The sequence below is a fragment of the Myotis yumanensis genome, unplaced genomic scaffold (assembly GCF_028538775.1).
Source record: "Myotis yumanensis isolate MYYU_CA2020_CCGP unplaced genomic scaffold, mMyoYum1.0.hap1 SCAF_13, whole genome shotgun sequence".
Taxonomy (NCBI): domain Eukaryota; kingdom Metazoa; phylum Chordata; class Mammalia; order Chiroptera; family Vespertilionidae; genus Myotis; species Myotis yumanensis.
Window position 1 is genome coordinate 55,950,840 of NW_027223764.1, and position 18,469 is coordinate 55,969,308.

The window sequence follows — 18,469 nt, forward strand, 5'->3', positions numbered from 1 at the left end:
CTAGTGAGTGCAGATAAAAAGGCAAGGAGGTCCCAACATCTGCAAAGCTGTCTGGGTATAGTTTCTGGGAAGGTCATGGCCTCGGTCACTGCATGTGGAGTTCTGAGGCCTTGCAGGGTCTCATTAATGACCCTGAGTCCATTATCCAGGCAGCTCTTTGACCTGACCTGGAGGGTCAGGCTGGAATGGCAGCCCACTGAAGGTGTTCTTAATCGATGACTCTCCTCATTCTGAAAATCTAACCAGTGGAGAGAAATGGAACTGACAGGGAGTCCGGAGGTCCCACTTTGGGGCCACTCTGCCCCAGCTCACTGTGTGGCTCTGGGAGGGGGTGAGCACCCTTGGAAAAGCAGGAATGCCTGAGCACACATGTGTCCTCCCCGAGCCCAAGAGGCTGCCGCAGCGGGGGCCGCTTACCTGGTTGCAGCAGGCCACAATGACGTGCTCCGGCTCAGGCATGACGCTGCTCTTCTGGGCCACCAGCGTGTCCTGGATGTGGCCAGGGAGGCGGTAGGAAGAGAAGAGGCCATAGTATTGCTTCATACAGAGCTGCTGCCCTGACAGCTGGCCCTTGGCACAGTCAGTGGGGATGGAGTGACTGCAGGGGGAGAGTGGGGAGCGAGGCAGGAAGTCAGAATTGGTTCTACTGCAACTTGATTAGGCAAAGGGGGCACAGAAACGAGAACGGCACTGTGATGGCAGTCAAGGAGCTTAAATCTCCACTTTTTAAAGGAGTGGAATGCCCATTTCCACGGCCAAGAAGATCCTCAGGGATGTCCCGCACCTTCATTAGTCTCCCTCATCCCTGACTCATGCACTTCAGTGCAGATCTTACTGTTTTAGTCCCCTTTGCCTTTGCTTATGCTGATCTTTGCTTAGCATGCCTTCACCCCCTCCTTGTGCTCAGCTAATTTGTTTAGAAAACCCCTTCTACTCCATCACCTCTTCTAGACGCCTCCTCTGAGTTCAAGGCAGAATATTCTCTTTTCCCTGTGGCCTCAGCCTGTCTTGTGTCCTTCCTCCCTCCCTTTCCCTCTTCCTCTCCCTCCTCATTCTCTTTCTTTCCCCATGTTTCTCTCCCCTTCCTTCCCTCTAATCTTTCAGACAACAAATGTTATTGCCCACTCCTCTGTGCTAGGCACCATTCTGGGATCTGGGAGGATATGGCAGCAACCAAGAGATGAGTTTCCTGTTCTAAGGGGTACAGGTCCTAGAACATGGGAGTGGGGCACAGATAACAAGCAGCAAACTGGTAAATGGGAGGGTTTCAGGTAGTGAGCCAGGGTGACAAGGAGGCATGGCCAGGGACAGGCTTGCTGATGACGGGACATGTGAGCTGAGCCATGAGGGTAAGAGGCAGCCATGAGAAGAGCTGGGGCCAATCAAGGTGACTGGGTGGGTGTCCCACCACCCTGCTGCTCCAAGTGTGAGTATTAAACTGAACTGTAAAGACCAACCCACAACAGGGGGCGCTTACAGAAACATTTGTAGCAGGAATCTTATGTCTTTGAATCTAATAATAAAAGTGGTCTCATCACATGTTAGAACACAAAACAAGTCAATACATTTAAGAAGATTGATTATGTCAGACATCTTCTCGGACCACAATGTTTTGAAATGAGAAATCAATTTAAAAAAAGTGAAAAACACACAACACATGGAGGTTAAATAACATGTTATTAAACAATGAATGAGTTAACAATGAGATCAAGGAAGAAATTAAAAAAATACCTTAAAACAAATGAAAATGGGAACACAACAACACAAAATCTAAGGGACATAGCAAAAGCAAACCTACGTCAGAGGAAAAACCATAGCATTACAGGACTATCTCAAAACAACAGGAAAAAATATAAAATAAACAACCAAACCTTACACCTAAAAGAACAAGGAAAAAAGCCCAAAGACAGTAAAAGAAATAAAACAATAAAGATCAGAGTGGAAATATATGAAATACAGCCTAAAATATACAAAACAATGCAACCGATTTCTGAATATTTATTTTGTTTTCTGTTATTTAACTGAATTTATTTATCAGTTAATAGTAATGTTTTGGTGGAATCTTTAAGATTCTCAATGAAACTGAGAGCTGGTTCTTTTGAAAAAATAAACAAGATTGACAAACCGTTAATCAGACTCTTCAAGGAAAAAAGATAGAGGGCCCAAATAAATAAAATCAGAAATGAAAACCAAGAAGTAACAACTGACACCACAGAAATACAAAGGATTATAAGAAAATATTATGAACAACTACTACTATATGTCAACCAATTGGACAAAGTGGAAAAAATGGATAAATTCCCATAAACATACAATCTTCCTATACTGAATCAGGAAGAATCAGAAGATCTGAATAGACCAATTACAACTAATGAAATTGAAGCAGGACTCACACACTTCCAACAAACCTGAGTCCTGGACCAGATGGATGGCTTCACAGGTGAATTGTACCAAACACTCAAAGAAGAAACAACACCTAACCTTCTCAAATGATCCCAAAGAAATCCAGAGGAGGGAAGACTTCCAAACTCATTTTATAAGGCCAGCATTCTCCTAATTCCAAAACCAGGTAAGGACACTACAAAGAAATAAAATTATAGGCCAGCCTTAGCCAGTTTGGCTCAGTGGACAGAGTGTTGGCTTACAGACAAAAGGGTCCTGGGTTTGATTCCAGTCAAGGGCACGTACCTCGTTTTCAGGCTCCTTGGGGCTTGTACAGGAGGCAAACAATTAATGTGTTTCTCTCACATCGATTATTTCCCTCTGTCTTTCCCTCTCTCTTCCACTCTCTCTAAAAATCAATGGAAAAATATCCTCAGGTGAGGATTAAAAAGAAAAAGAAAATTATAGGCCAATATCCCTAATGAACATAGATACTGAAGTCCTTAACAAAATATTAGCAAACCAGATCCAGCAATACATTAAAAATATTATATACCATGATTAAGTAGGACTTATTCTAGGGATGCAAGATTGGTACAACATATGCAAATCAATAAATGTGATATACCACATAAACAAAATGAAAAATAAACCATATAACCATGTCAATAGATGCAGAAAAAAAACATTTAATGAAGTCCAGCACCCATTTATGATAAAAACTCTCAGTATAGTGGGAATAGAGGTGTGAGAATAAACAAGTAATCTTTTCTGTCAAAGAACAGTTTAGACAGCCACCATTTTGGCTCATGCGACTTGGCAGCTGCCATGTCAGCTGCATGACTTGCAGCTCCCTGGGAGTTACCATCTTGAAACAGCGAAGGCCCACCCTTTTCTTTGAATTAGCCAATCGTGAAAGACTGTGTGCCTGAGCTCCAATCAAGAGTGAGGGACAGGTCACGTGCATCAGGATTAAAAAGCTGAACAGACCTCCTGCTCAGTGTGCATGTTCCCCAACCATGTGCTGCGCACCTTCCTGCAGGAAGAAAGATGTTTGCCTGCTGCCTGGCTTCCCAGTGTGCTTTGTGTTCTACCAGGACCCCTGAATTTGGGGGCTCGCCTTATTTCTAACAGAGGGTACATACCACAACGTAATAGAAGCCATATGTGACAAACCCACAGCCAACAATCATACTCAACAGGCAAAAATTACAAGTGTTTAGCTTAAATTCAGGATCAAGACAAGGATGTCTGCTTTCACCACTCTTATTCAACATAGTATTACAAGTCCTAGTCACAACAATCAGACAAGAAAAATAAAGATAAGAGGCATCTGAATTGGAAAAAGAAGTAACAGTGTCATTATTTGCAGATGATATAATACTGTAGAAAACCCTAAAGACTCCACCAAAAACTACTAAAACTATTGTATGCATTCAGTAAAGAAGCAGGATACAAAATAAATATTCAAAAATTGGTTGCATTTTTATATATCAAAAATGAACTATCAGAAAGGGAAACTAGGAAAGGAATCCCACTTACAATCATATCAAACAAAATAAAATATGTAGGAATAAATTTAACCAAGGAGGTAAATTTATACTTGGAAAATTATAAAACACTGAAGAGAAAATAAAAATTAAACCAAACATATACCATGCTCATGGATTAAGAAAAATAATAATAACATTGTAAAAATGTCCATACTACCCAAAGCAATCCATAGATTCAACACAATTCCTATTAAAATAGCAATGGTGTATTTCACAGAACTAGAACAAATAATCCTAAAATTTATGTGGAATCACAAAAGACCCCACATAGACATAGCAATCTTGAGAAAGAAGAACAAAGTTGGAGGAATCACGCTACCTGATATCAAACTATACTACAATGCCATAGTAATCAAGACACCATGGTATTGGCATAAAAACAGACATTTAGATCAATGGAACAGAATAAAGATCTCAAAAATAAACCCATGCCCATATGGTCAATTAATACATGGCAAAGGAGGCAAGAATATATAATGGGTTAAAGGCAGTCTATTCAATAAATAATATTGAAAAAAATTGAACAAGATATAAGCAAAAAATAAATGAAACTAGCCCACTTTCTTACACCATATACAGGAATAAACTCAAAATGGATTAGACTTAAATGTAAGACTCGAAACCATTAAAATCCTAGAAGAAAAGATAGGCAGTAAAATCTTGGGTATTTCTTATAGCAATATTTTTTTCACATATATCTCCTTGGGCAAGGGCAACAAAAGAAAAAATAAATGGGACTATCTCAAACTAAAAAGTTTTTGCCCAGCAAAGGAAGCCATCAACAAAATGAGCAGACAACCCACTGAATGGAGAACATATTCGCCAACAATACATCTGATAAGGGGTTAATATCCAAAATGTATAAAGAGCATATACAACTCAACACCAAAAAAACAAACAATCCATTTTAAAAATGGGTGAAGGACCTAAATAGACACTTCTCCAAAGAGGACATACAGAGGGCCTATAGACATATGAAAAGATGCTTAACATCACTAATCATCAGAGAAATGCACATTAAAACCACAGTGAGATATCACTTCACACCTGTCAGAATGGTTATCATCACTAAATCAACAAAAAAAGTGTTGATGAGAATGTGGAGAAAAGGGAAACTTTTTTTCACTGTTGTTGGATTTAAAATTGGTACAGCCTTATAAAAAAAAAACAATACAGAAGTTCCTTGAAAAATTAAAAACTTAACTGCCTTATGACCTCATCATTCTACTTCTGGGAATATATCTGAAGAAACACAAAACACTAATTCAAATGAATATATGCACCCCCATGTTCATTGTAGCATATGTATAATTGCCAAGATATGGAAGCAACCCAAATGCCCATCAATAGACAAATGGATGTAAAAGTGTTGGTACATATATACAATGGAATTTTACTCTACCATGAAGAAGAATGTAATCTTACCATTTGCTACAGCATGGTTGGACCTACAGAGTATTATGCTAAGTGAAATAAGTCAATCAGAGAAAAACAAATAGTATATTATTTCAGTTATATGTGGAATCTAAAGAACAACAGAAATGAATAAACAAAACAGAAACATACTCATAGATGCAGACAGTAGACTGATAGTTGTCAAAGGAGAGGTAGGCGTTGGGGAAAAGCGTGAAGGGATTGAGAAGTACAGATTGGTAGTTCAAAATAGTCATGGGGATGTAATATTGTAATAACTATATACGGTACCAGTTGACTACTGGAAATATCAGGAGGAACACTTTGTAAAGTATATGATTGTCTAAACACTCATCTTTACACTTGAAACTAATACAAAATAATATTGAATGTAAACTGTAATTAAAAAATAAAATTAAGACTCGAATTAACAAAAAGTGATCTCATACTTTGTACCACTTTTTACTAATTAATTTTTGTAGTGTTTTACAAACATTTCATAATATTTACACACACCAGAGATCGTTTGATTGAGGCAGAAAGGAAAGTGGGGTTGAAGCCAAGTAAACAGGCTTGGACTGAGGAGAACCTGCCCCTCGAGTAGCAGGTGGCAAGGCTGACTCACCTGCCTTGCTCCTACAACTCTCTCTTCTCCACTTCTCGTGTGTGCCCTAGATTCCTGGTGCACATGCTCGCATGTACACATAAGGCATGGAGGAAGGGGCATTTTAAAGGGATCCAGGTAGGATAGTGCTTACATCAGGAAAAGGAGCTATTGGTGGTTGGGCCAGCTGGGGTAAAGGTCATCCTGATGCTGAGGTGGGTGTGGTCCCACCTACTCCGACAGGAGCCAGGAACACAGAGCTGAACAATGTCAGGGTCACTGCCCTCTAGAGCTCCTTGTCTATTGTAGCCGGGAGAGAGGGGAACCAAAGGCTCTGCCTTCCGCAGGCTGGGCCCAGTCCTACCTGTCCAGCATGGTCTTGTAGCTGAGCACTCCCGAGATGAGGTTGGCGGCAAACCTGCAGAGAGAGATGAGGCCTTAGCCTCTCCTCTATGGGGCCCAAGCTCCCTTCTGTCTCCAACCTCCTTCTCTCTCCTTTCTTCCTTCCTTTCTTTCTTTCTTTCTTTCTTTCTTTCTTTCTTTCTTTCTTTCTTTCTTTCTTTCTTTCTTTCTTTCTTTCTTTCTTCCTTTCTTTCTCACTTTCTTTCTTTCTTTTTTTCTTCTCCCCACCTCCATCCCTCCCTTTCCCCCTCCCTCTTTCTATCTCTCCCAAACTCAATGACCACCCATCATATGCCAGGTCTGAGTGGTGCCCTAATAAGATGAGCTACCTGCTACCCCCTACCCACCTCTATGCTGTCAGTACTTGGCAAGCTTTGGATTAAAAATGGTGCCCTGGAAAGAACTTTGGGGAGGAGAGGGAACTAGAATATGAATGAGGAGGCAAAGGAGGAGGAGAGGAAGCCAGGAGAGGCCACAGAGCCACAGGAAAGGGCTGGAAGAGCAGGGGTTCTTCCCAGGAAAGGATCCTGCTTGGCTGGACTGGGCCAGCACCGTGAGTTTTGGGCAATTCAGTCTCCTGGGAAAAGTCAGTAATTTGGTCCCCTAAGTGCTAATGAAAAGGAAAGTGGGTGCTGAAGGAAAACACACCAGAGAACCATGCCACGGAGTGGTGTCACCGTTACTGTTCCTGGATGTTGAGCCCGGCTTACTGCATCCGGAGGAAAATGCCCACTCTGGTGCAATTTTGAGAACTGTTCCCAGAAGTTGTTCATCCATTCACTCGCTTCCTTTGGCCAAGGGGAGGCCCTGGCTGCAGGGGAGGGGGAAGGTGCTCCCAGACCTTTGGACTGGTCCTGGTGAGGAAGGACCGGCTGGGGGGTCTCCCAACCATAGCTGAGCCCCGTCTCTAGGCGACGGGCCCTGCCTTCTGTTCTTGTCCTCCCCCTGAACTGTCCCACACTGTGTCCCATTCAGGTCTTAAAACCAGAGACGGGATTTGGAGCTCAGTGATTCCTTCAGGGAGATCCTTCATTCCTGCCCCATCCTTGCGTGAATGGTCCCTCTACCGTCATCAGCAGACCCAGAGGCCATTGCAGTGGCTCAGTGAGCTGTGAGATTGCAACAGATGGCACAGGCTCTGGCGAAAGCGGCTGGCAGGAAGAAACCTTTGCCAACCCCTCGGAGCCTCTGTTCAGAGCTGGGGGCTGCAGGGGCCTCTCAGATCACCCGGGGCAGTGTGTCCCACAGACAAGTCCCAGCCTCAAGTACTGGCAGGATCAGAAGGGACCCACCTTCTCCCAGGCCTCAGCCAGGCCAAGACGGCTATGAGGACACCTGGGCGCCCATGCCCTCCACTAGTCCCCCCCCCCCCGCCCCCTACAAATGCATCGGAGGCAGGCCTTGTGTTTGTTCCTCAGGTGCAGCCTCACCAAACCTCCTTGCTGACCTCATGGCCTGGACGGCCCCTGTCTCAGCGCCACGTGGCCTCAGAAAGCTCCGCCAGGACGCGAGCTTCAGCCTTTCCTTCCTGGTGCCGGGGCCAGGACCCTTCCTCCGGCTGCTCCCCAGCTCTGAGCCGGAGCCGGTGGCCTCACCTGAGCTGGTCATTGGTGTCTTGGAAGTGCTGCCGGGAAAAGATCACCGCTGGGCTGGAGTTGACAGGCAGGGCTAGGCGGTTATTGAGATACATGTCGTTCAGCCAGTACTCAGACACCTGCAGGAGGAGCAGGGAAGGGGAGCCATTACCCACAAGGGCCACATACACCCCCTCCCAGAAAGGGCACCTTGCCTGTGGAGCGCACTGATCCCATCCTGGCAGCCCTGCGGGCCAGTCGGGACACTTCACTGGATCATGCATTTCATTCATTCATTCATTCATTCATTCCACAAACATACGCTGCGCCATTATGTGCTAGGGCCATGTTTCGCAGCCCACGAGCCTGCCCTTCAGCCTTGCCCTGTACTCTCTCCTCTCCCATCCCAGGTTCCCGTCCTGGTGTCTGGTGCTTCGTCCATGTCCCCTGCCCTCCTTATGAGGGCCCATTCTTGCCTTTAACTCTCTCAGCTTCCCTGACCTCATCAATATCTTCTGCTGCCCCATCCCTGTCACCCATTGTTGCTCAAACTTGTCCCCATCTGCCCCCCATCGCTTTCCCCTATCTGCCAGCCATACCTACTTCACATTCCACATTTTGTCTGTTCCTCACTCTTGCCCCTTGCTCTCCTCGTCTCTCCCCCATCCTTGTGCCCCATCTGCCCTGTCTTTGTCACCTACCTGCCTCTCACCCAAATCCCTCTTTCTCCAAGTCTGCCTCCTGCTCCATGGGTCCCTTGCCTGCTCCCCCTCCCCCCAGTCAGCCCTCTCCCAGCCAAGCTTACCCAGTTGGCAGTCTTCTCCTGCCGCTCCAGGAGCTTCTGCTGCAGGGTCTCACCCAGGCCCCCAGGGGCCCCAAACTGCTGCACGATGGCCTGACTCCTCCGGAACTGCTCCCTGGGCACCAGGTGCTGCATGCACCGCAAGTAAGTGGCCAGCGTCTGCTGCAGGGGGGGCACTGGGAGTTTGGGCAGCTCCTGGAAAAGAGGGTCACAGGTACTTGCGGTGCCTGTCATGTGTGGCCCAGGCCTGTCCAAGTTGATGCCTAGTGTCTGTCTCCATCTGCTACCATCCTTGTTCCCTATCCTGAGACTCGTCTGTTTCCAGGGCTCAGCTCAGCAGAATTGTGACCTTGGGAGGTTCCTGTTTGCTCTCTCCCACACCCCAGCCCTGACCCAAAGGAATAAAGTGCAGAGGAAAAGACCTTGATGTGATCCCACACAGACCTGGATTCATCCCTGACCTCGCTGCTGACTAGCTGTTTGATCTTAAGCAAGTCACCCCTATCTCGGTGCCTCAGTTTCCTTCCCTGTCAGATGGCGTTAATAACCTTTATCTCTTATAGGATAAGAGATCATTGATGTGAAAGACCCATCAACTCTAGTGAATGGGTCTAATGAAATAGCCCTGTAATTGATAGTGATTGCTGGTCATTCTTAATTTAGGAACTGTTCCCAGCTGGGGCTCTAGAATCCAATTGACTCTAATGGAGAGCTGTGGACAGGCAGAAGAGGGTGGGAGACATCGTTCATTCTTGTCCTAATGACCAGAATTCTGCAAGATGTGTCCTGGGAAGGTGACTCATGCCCTGGGCTCCTTATTAAATCCCTCGCAGTTATGAAATCCAGAGAGGGGGTTCTGCTCCCTGTGGGTACGGGAGTGGGGTGAGGTGGAAGTCCTTCCTCTCCTAATCTTTCTCAGTTTCAGCTTCCTCATCCATAGGACATAAATGACAATTCCTTCCTGAGAGGGGCCCGCAGAGAATGAAATGAGAGAAGCATTTCATTAAACAGGCACATCATTAAATGTTACAATGTCACTGTCCTTATCCTTCCAGAGGAATTCCCAAGAGGAATCTCATAATCTCTGGGGGCCCCAAAGTGTGGAGGGAGTATGGGCCCCATGCTTCCCAGTTTACCAACTGTGTTCAACTGGGACCTCACATGTCATGGCTTAGCTTCGCAGTCAGAGGAGGAAACTCAGGCCCAGGGAGTGGATAGTCCCAGGTCATCCAGCAATTTGGTGGCAGAGCTGAGACCTGAAGTCAGTCTTCATCCCATATTCATTCTACTCCTTCCTCAGCTGTTCTCTTCTGGCTCCCTTGCTCTCTTTTCTGCCCCCTTCCTTCCTCACTTAGCTGGTCACAGTTTGGAAACCAGGAATTTTCATATTATCGCTTAAATTTTACAAAGTTGGCTGCCTTCTTTCAGGAGTTTCTCCTCTCTAGGGTGGGGGAGCGGTGACCTTCTGCCCCAGCAGGCGGTGGAGTGAAGGGGCCTGTTGAAAGCTTTCCTCCACTCTGCTCTTCCCGCTGCACAGGCCGGAGTCCCCACGGCTGCCCAGGCAGATGGGACTGAGCATGCGCTGAGGAATGAATGGGGATCCTCCACCTGCCTGACCCTGTGCCTAGAGCTCACTGGCCTAGGGGGAGGAAGGAGGCTGCGGGTGCTCTGTGCTGTTGCTACCCGGGGACCTCGTGAGGACAGGTTCTCTAGTCCACTCCAGAGAACCAGGTGCAGGCCTCCCCCGCCCCCAGCTGCTCTGGTTCCCTCTTCCTTCTATTGGGGCCGTGGATCTGTGCGGTGGGTGAGTGGGTAAGTACCCACAGAAAGCCCAGCCTAGTTGGTGGCCTCGCCAAGATGCCAGCATGTCTGACCCTTGCCCATACTAAAAATAAGCCTCCCTTCCCTGAGCCCTGTCAGTGCCCTGGGACTCAGCCTGGGTAAAGGGGAAATTGGTGATGTGTAAAAAGGAGCTGGGCAGGAAATCTCTGCTTGGATGTCTCAGCCCCTTGCAGCTCCTTCTAGAAGCTCATGGGCTTCTGGCCCACAGTGGGAACAGAGGCAGGGACTAGCACTAATGAGGGTCTTTGGACCCTGGGGTCTCAGGTCAATGCAAGTTTCCTGGGCAGTTCACGTGGGCCAGGCCCTGGGCTGGACTCAGGCTCAGTGAGAGACAAGGCAGCCACAGTCCAACGGGAGGGACATGCCATGGAGCAGAAGCAGCAAAAGAGTTGTCGGCAGTAGCAAACAGGACGATGTGGTGAGCCACTTCACAGGGAGAAGCCAGGAGGTTCTGATCTGATCAGGGTTTCAAATGAAGCAAGGGGGGTGGGGTGGACGGGAGGGTGGAGAGGGGTGTGGTTGTCAAGGAGATGTCAAGAAGACAAGTGTTGCAGAGGGACACACATGTGTGACACTGTGGGGATCAGATGTGCTCTATCACTCTGGAGGTCAGTGGGAAGGGAGGGAGGAGGCCTTCCCAGGGAGGGTGTCTTGTCTCAAGTCAGTGGGGAAGATGGTGCCTACAGCTCCAGGGCTGAACTAGTGACAATAGCCAGGGCTGGGATGTGGCACGGCTTACTTAAGGCAGCTCCCCTGGGCTCAGAGCCATTGGAAGTGGAACTTGGGGTGGGGGAAGTCCTGAGAGATAAAAGTATCTGGCCCAGGTCAAGGGCTCTCCCTGCACTGTGGGGTTAGGGAGTGTGCCTATGAGCACTTCCGTTGATGCGGGAAGCCACCACTGCCCATACTATCATGAGAGTGCATCAAGGCACTCGGAAGGCCGATGGACCTTGGTTGTCAGCAGGACTAATGCCAAGCACCATTGTTCTGTTGAGATAGTGGTGACTCGAAGCAATTTCCTTACCTAATAGCCTCAAAGTAAATGTTTACTGAACCTGACTGATCTTTACTGATCTTTATTGACCTTAGAGACGGTCTATGCTACCCGTTTGCCGTGCTTTACTGAGGGTAAGATGTGTATCTAAAATTGAGTAAGGCCAGGTTTCAGTGTGCCTCTCCGAGGGGGAGAGTCTCCCCCTGGCCCCCCTGCCTTCTAAATGCATATTTCTTGTCCAGTGTTTTCATTTGTGTGCCAGCCCCTTCTTCAGATCCTGAACCCCCGCTGCAAAAGGTTGTGGCACCTTGAAGCTGTTCCTAGAGCCGCCAAGCCCTCCAGACTCAGGCAGGGATGCAGCTGGGCCTCCTGCCAGGAGAGGGGCGGGCTGGGATCAGGCAAGTGCTGAGGGCAAATCCCATTCAGGACTATTCTGGAAGCCAAGGGCATGTGAGTGGGGAGAGTAGCGATAACAGAGAGAGCTCCAAAAGTTACTCACAGTCTCCTCCTCACTGCTGAGAGATTTTGCTGCCATCTTCTGGGGCGCTTTCTCCAGGATGGGCATCTTCGTGACTTCTGGCTGAAGAAACAGAGGTGCAGATCTGTTGGAGCAGAGAGGCATCAACACAGCAGCCACATAGACCTGCTGGGCCTTTCCCCTCCCGCAGCCTGACACCCACCTGCACCTGTGAGGAGCCAGAGCTGGACAGTAGTGTGCACGGGTCTCATTGTTGGCCTGGCCCCAATCTCCTCGCCTCCAGACCAACCGCCCTGCACAGTGTCCTCTCTGAGCCCCCAAATAAGAGAGGGCGGGGCGTGAAGTTTGCCTCCAGCTGCTACCTCCTCCATCAGACTGCTGTCACCAGGCCCAACTGATTCCGCCAGGGCAGTGTGGGATGGAGCAGGACTGGGCTTGCCCACTCCTGATCCACAAGGGGTATTGGCAGAGTGCTTGCTTTATTCTTGCGTGGGGCCCAATAGCTGTGTGCTTTGCAGATTAAAATCTCTCTTTCTCACTAGACTTTGAGTTTTTCCAGGGCGGCATGCTCAATGCTTCATCTCTGGGACCTAGCAGGTGCATGAGTAGAATGCATGTTGGGGAGCTGAGTGAAATCAACGCCCTTGTGCACGTGTGCACACCTCAGTGAATGCAAAGCCCTGGCGCCGTGGGGTGGGCTGTGCCAGTAGGTTCCCAGTGTAGGTGGCATAGGAGCGCTAAGGGGGTGGTCCAGGGAAGTTGTGCAGCCCCGTCCCCTGGGGCCACCTAATAGTCTGGAGATTAATTTTGAAGGGGCAGCAGGAGGGAGCCAGACCAAGGCGGAGCAAAGGCCAGGTTTTAAGGCTAGTAGGACCCAACCTCTACCCTCAGAGATCCCTCTAAGCCAGCGGTTCTCAACCTCTGGGGGTTGAACGACCCTTTCACAGGGGTCGCCTAAGACCATTGGAAAACACATATATAATTACATATTGTTTTTGTGATTAATCACTATGCTTTAATTGTGTTCAATTTGTAACAATGAAATTGGGGGTCACCACAACATGAGGAACTGTATTAAAGGGTCGCGGCATTAGGAAGGTTGAGAACCATTGCGCTAAGGTAAGCCTGTAGAGACCCCCATGCTTTCTACTCACCCATCCCCCCAACCCCCTCCCCGCACCGCCCTCCCCAGGTTCAGTCCAGGTGGGGGCTGGGCATGGGCACAGTTGACCCGAGGACAGAGCCTCCAGGAAGATGGATGACTCCGGTACAGTGTGGAGGAGCCCGGGGCGCCTGGAAGTTCCATGCAGAGTCCTCAGAGCACTGCAGCAGCCTGCTCCGGGCTAGGTGGTCACCCACCCGCCAGCCCATGAAGCTTAGGGGCGGCCCTGCCTACCCAGGAAGCAGCAGTATCCAGGCGAGGGTCCACCCCCAGCACAGCAAGGTTCTGAGGGGGCAACAGGGGAAGGTCGGGTTGGTAAAGGCTCTAGAGCCAGTGCAACCCATGCTTCCTCTTGCCCTAGCCCCAGGCCAGCGCCGGAGCTGGAAGGTACTAGCCACACCTCAGAGACCCTGGTCAGAGAGGCTCACGGGTCACAGCAGTGTGGTTCCCTGGGGGCCCGCGGGGAGGTCCCTGCCCTGAGCCTGCTGCCCTTCCTCCTGGGCTTGGGCCGGCATCTAGAGGGCATAGGTGTCTGTCTGGTGCCCTCCTGGCTTCCAAAGGCTTCCCGCAGAGATCTCGGCTCTGCCCTAGGGACCCCACCCCAGCTCTGCCGGCACCTGCGCTCCAGCGACTCCCCCCTCCCCCAGCCCCCACAGGGCTCCCGCTAGCTACCGTCGCCCTTTCCCCACCTCCTGCCTCTTCTAGGATGGGAGAGAGGCGAGCGCCGGAGGGTCCTTCAGGGTGGCAGGCTGAGACCTGCAGACCCTCCTACTGGCACCGAAAGGGCAGCCCTTGGCACGCAGCAGCTGGAGTCCAGGAGAAGCGAGAACATGCCTGTGGAGCCCGAAGCTCCGATGGCCAAGCCTCTCCAAGCCCTTGCCCCCCACGTCTCATCGTCCTGCTCCCCGTCCCCTGCCCCCACTCGGGAGGAACCCCTCAGTCTCCGGGCGAGCCCACGACGGCCGCTGCCGTTCGGGACCTGTGGGACTCGAGGGTCCCAGGCGTGAGGTCCTGGCGCGGCCTCTGGACCGAACCTCCCTCCGCTCCCCGCGCGCCAGCCCAGCCCTCTCACCTGCTCTCCTCGGCGGCCGCTCGGCCCAGCTTCGCCGCACTGAGCAGCACTGGGGGCCGGAAGGGGAGCTGGAGGGATCTGGGGGCGCGTCAGCAGAGCGGGGGTGGGGGCTGCTGCCTCTGTCGGAGGTAGAGCCTCCGACGACGTGGTCGGGTTCCCGCGGCTCCCAACCTGCCGGCTGCCAGCGATCCGGCCACGCCGGTCCTCTCCTCCTGTTCCTCCTCCCGCCCTTCCTTCTTTTCCTCCCTCCCCGAGCCCCACCCCTCCCTCCCTCCCTTCCTCCCTCCCTCCTTCTCTGTCCTCTGTCCCCCACCTCCCCACTCCCCGCAGCCTTCCGGGATCCCACCTCCCAGCTCCCCGCCCAGCCCGGACCAGTTCGTACAAGGGTAGCAGCATCCACAGCTGCGAAGGGCGTGCAGAACACTGCCCCACCCATGCCCATGGCCCCAGCCCAGCCATCCCCTGGCCCCGAGCCCCACCCCCCCATTATCCTAGCCGCCACTGCGTCTGCAAAGCTCTGGGGAGGGTGAGTCTGGAGAAATCTGCGTCCTCCCCACGGTCTAGGCCAGGCTCAAGCCCTACCACATACAACTCCTTTTAAAATAATAGTAGCAAAAAATAAAAATAATAATAATAATAATAGTAGCGGCCTGTTTGTTCATCACTGCAGGTCCCCCTCCCTGCTGCCACTGTTGGGGTGGGGGAGACACCGACCTGGGGGTGCGAGAGACAGGCAGCCAGAGGCAAACACTCCTCCAGGCGAAGCGCTCCCCCGCCTCCAGGTAGGTCCTCAGAGACTGACCCACAAAGACAGACCCTGCCCAGACGACACCCAGCCAGGCAGCACCGGACAGCCCTGCACACACAGCCCTGCAGGTCCCCACAGGCCGTGTCTGACCACAGGTGCTGGACCCCGGGGGTCACTCTGCCGCCTTAAGCAGTCCACCGGCTCTAGGACTGGGAGTGGCACACAGACGCATGCCCGGGGCTCCTGGGGACCCGCACTCAAGGTGGGGAGACCTCTTTGACAACCCTGGACGGCAGTTTCCACTCAGGAAGGGGTGGGGAGGGGTGGGGGTTAGCATCAGATCCCGCACTGGCACCCTATCTGGTCCCACTCGGACCCGCGTGGCAAGGACACAGCAAGTCCCACTCCTCTTAGGATAGAGCCTGGCTCTCTAACATGGGAGTTTCCAGACATGGGACTTCTGCCCAGAACAGCTCCGCCCTACTCCGTTTCTGGAGAACCTAGACCAGGTAGGATGCCCAGCTCAAAGGGAAGCCCCTCCCTAGTGCCTCCGAGGCCGGTGTCTGACGCCGGGCGTGTCCTAGAGGGGAGGGGCCTATGCGGGGCGGGAGCGGGTCCTCGGGCTTCCCGGGTTGGCACCCTGGGCGCTGAGCTGGGCCTAGGAAGGCGGAGCTGTCACAGGCTGAGGGGACATGAATGGGGGTCGTGGGTGAGAGCCCTTGTTGGGGTGCTTCTTCCGTCTGTATCTCCCTGTCTAGGTAGTGAAAGAGCCACACGGGCTTCCGCGTGTTCCCCGCTGAGACTTGGGTTGGGGCCGGACCACAGTCACCCTCCCCTCGGGCCCTGTGCCTGGCCGCCCACCCCGTCAGTGAAGAGACTCAGTCTGGGACACATCTGGTTTATTGATCTGGGCGGGAGGCACCGCTGTGCAACGGGCCAAGGAGCGGAAGGGAGGACAGACAGACACACAGCCCTACACAGGGCGGCCCGGAGGTAGAGGCCCGCACGCCTCTTCTGTGCAAGAAGCGCATCGCTTCACATGCCGCAGTGCTCCACACTCCACTGGATGAGCGGGAGGGGGACACACAAAAGGCCATGGAGAGGGATCGCGGCCAAGGAAGTCAAGACGGGGACCTGCGCCGGGGAACTCGCTGGAGGGGAGGGCCCTGAGGCTGCGCTGGCCGGTGCGCTCGCAGAGCAGCCGCTGGCGGTGGCGGCGGGGTGAGGAGGGGCTGCTAGCTGCGGGGGCAGTAGTCGGTGTAGTCGCTCTCGCGCTCGGCGAACGGGCCCGGCGGGCTGCGAGGCGCGCCGTCCGGGTCGGACACCGGGCACTCCCGCAGGCGCACCGCATCGTACAGACCCTGCGGCGGCTCGTCCAGCAGCACCTCGCGCTCGGAGCGGGAGCGCGTCAGGAGGCCCACCTTGCGCAGCAGGAGCAGCACAGGCGCGTAGAGCAGGTTGGCCAGGCCCATGCCAAGGCTGAGCGGCCCGAAGCCGAGCGAATGCACGATGTGGCCCGCCACGATGGGCCCGAGCGCGTAGGCCACGGAATAGGAGATGTCGGCGATGGCATAGACGCTTCCGTAGACGGAAACGTGGCGCACGTCCACGAGAAAGGCGAGCGTGGGCAGCAGGGCCGTGTCGACCAGCGCAATGCCGAAGCAGAGGCCGCAGAGCGAGACCACCAGCGGCGCGAAGGAGCGGCAGACGGGCACCACGCACGAGCTGGCACCGATCACCGCCAGCCCCAGTGCGCCGTAGAGCCACTGCAGGTGAGGGTAGCGCGCCGCCAGGCGCACCGTGAGGTAGACGCCCAGCACGTGAGGCGCGAAGGCCGGCAGCCAGACCATGCCCATCTCCCACTCCGACGCCGCCATCGTGTGCTTCATCCACGTGGCGATGGTGGGTTCCAGGAAAGCGAGGGGGATGTTACAAGTGGTGAGCGCGCCGGCCACCACGGCGATATACGGATCCAGCATGAGGCGGTGGATGGGCGTCCCCACCGGCAGGTTGGCCCGCGCCCGCGCCGCGGCCGAGAAGGGCTTGGCCACCACCAGCAGCAGGATCGCGTCGAACAGCGACACGGCGGCGAGCACCAGGAAGGGCACGCGCTTGCCCGCGAACTCGTAGAGGATGCCCCCGAAGGGCGGCGCCACGAGGCTGCCGAAGCTGATGAAGGCCAGCGCCACGCCCAGCGCGCGGCTGCGCTCCGGCTCCTCGGGGTACTTGTCCGCGATCATGGCGATGCCGGACGTGTCGGCGAAGGCGGAGCCCAGGCCCTGCAGGCTGCGCGCCGTGAAAAGCGTGGCGTAGTCCTCGGCGAAGGCGAACAGGACGGTGGAGGCGAACATGACGCCCAGGCCAATGAGCAGCGGCACGTCGTAGCTCATGCGGTCGATGAAGGGCCCGCTTAGCGGGTTCACCAGAAGCTGCAGGATGGCCTTGGAGGCGAACAGCACCCCGATCTTCACATCCTCGCTCTCCGTGGGGTAGCGAGGCCTCAGGGCAGACCCGGCGGGCTGCGCAGCCGTCGGGGACCCTGAGCTGTTGGCCGTGGAGCCGGCACTGGCATTGGCTGGAGTGGGCGGCGGCAGGGTGGGCACCCACACCTCCGGGGTCGGGGTGGGGTTCTCGCTGCCCCCACGCATGTGGGCGATGTAGTCTGGCACGATGGGCACGATGACCATGTACAGCATGTTGTCCAGGAAAAGCGCCACGCACACGATGACCAGCAAGAGGCGGCGCTGCCTGCGGGGCTCCCGGAGCGCCGAGCCCACCGCCTCCGACAGCTTGGCAGCCGCCTCCCGGGCCGGGCCTGCGGGTTCCATCGCCCCACCGGCCGCTCTAGCGAGGACACCTCCGCAGGGGTCGGACGCGGGCGCCTTGCCGGCAGAGAAGAGAGCTCGGACTTCGGGGGTGCGGTCCGCGCCCCGCGGCGCCCCCTGTGCCTCAGGTGGCGGCCAGGCTCATGGCTTTGCGCCCCGGGGAAGGCAAGGACCCTGTTCGGGGACGCGCCGCCGCTGTTCCGAGCGGAACCCCAGACCCGCCGCCGCTGTGCAGGGGTGACCAGGCAGGCAGCACGCAGAGGGGTCCGGGCCGGAGCGGAGCGCGCTGCCCTCCGGTACCCCCGGAGCCTCCCCAGCCGCGGAGAGGCCGCCCGCGCCGGCTGCTCGCCCTGCCGCCGCTCTCCCCTCCCTGAGCGCCGGCTCCTGCCTCCTCCTCCTTCGCCTCCTCTTTTTTCCCTTTCCACTCGGGGCTGTGACGCTATGAGTCTCGGCCCCCGAGTGGTGCCCCGGCCACTTGCGTCGTTCATGCTAATGCGACGTCGGCTGGGCGGGGGCGGGGGCGGGGCGCGGCCTGTGGGGGTCTCCTTCCCAGCGGCACCCGCTGGAAACCTCAGAAAGGGGTCTCGGTGCGTCAAGAGTCCTGGCCCAGCCTCTGCG

At 53.4% G+C, this 18,469-nt stretch overlaps 2 protein-coding genes across 2 annotated transcripts in view; both read right to left on the reverse strand.

Annotated features, from left to right (window-relative positions):
* Positions 1–14,720, reverse strand: part of CHAT (choline O-acetyltransferase) — a 55,606-nt gene extending 40,886 nt beyond the window's left edge. Inside the window, exons 1-7 of the mRNA XM_070431939.1 lie at positions 14,661–14,720; positions 14,279–14,346; positions 12,066–12,168; positions 8,734–8,925; positions 7,950–8,068; positions 6,317–6,370; positions 418–598 (exon numbers count right to left, since the gene is read on the reverse strand). Coding sequence (XP_070288040.1) covers positions 418–598; positions 6,317–6,370; positions 7,950–8,068; positions 8,734–8,925; positions 12,066–12,168; positions 14,279–14,346; positions 14,661–14,720 — 777 coding nt within the window. The remainder of the gene's footprint in view (positions 1–417; positions 599–6,316; positions 6,371–7,949; positions 8,069–8,733; positions 8,926–12,065; positions 12,169–14,278; positions 14,347–14,660) is intronic.
* A 1,197-nt stretch (positions 14,721–15,917) lies between these two features.
* SLC18A3 (solute carrier family 18 member A3) lies at positions 15,918–18,260 on the reverse strand. Its single transcript, XM_070431975.1, has one exon. It carries the CDS (start codon positions 17,852–17,854, stop codon positions 16,262–16,264), a length of 1,593 nt encoding a protein of 530 aa, XP_070288076.1. The 5' UTR covers positions 17,855–18,260; the 3' UTR covers positions 15,918–16,261.
* Between the last annotated feature and the right edge of the window lie 209 nt (positions 18,261–18,469).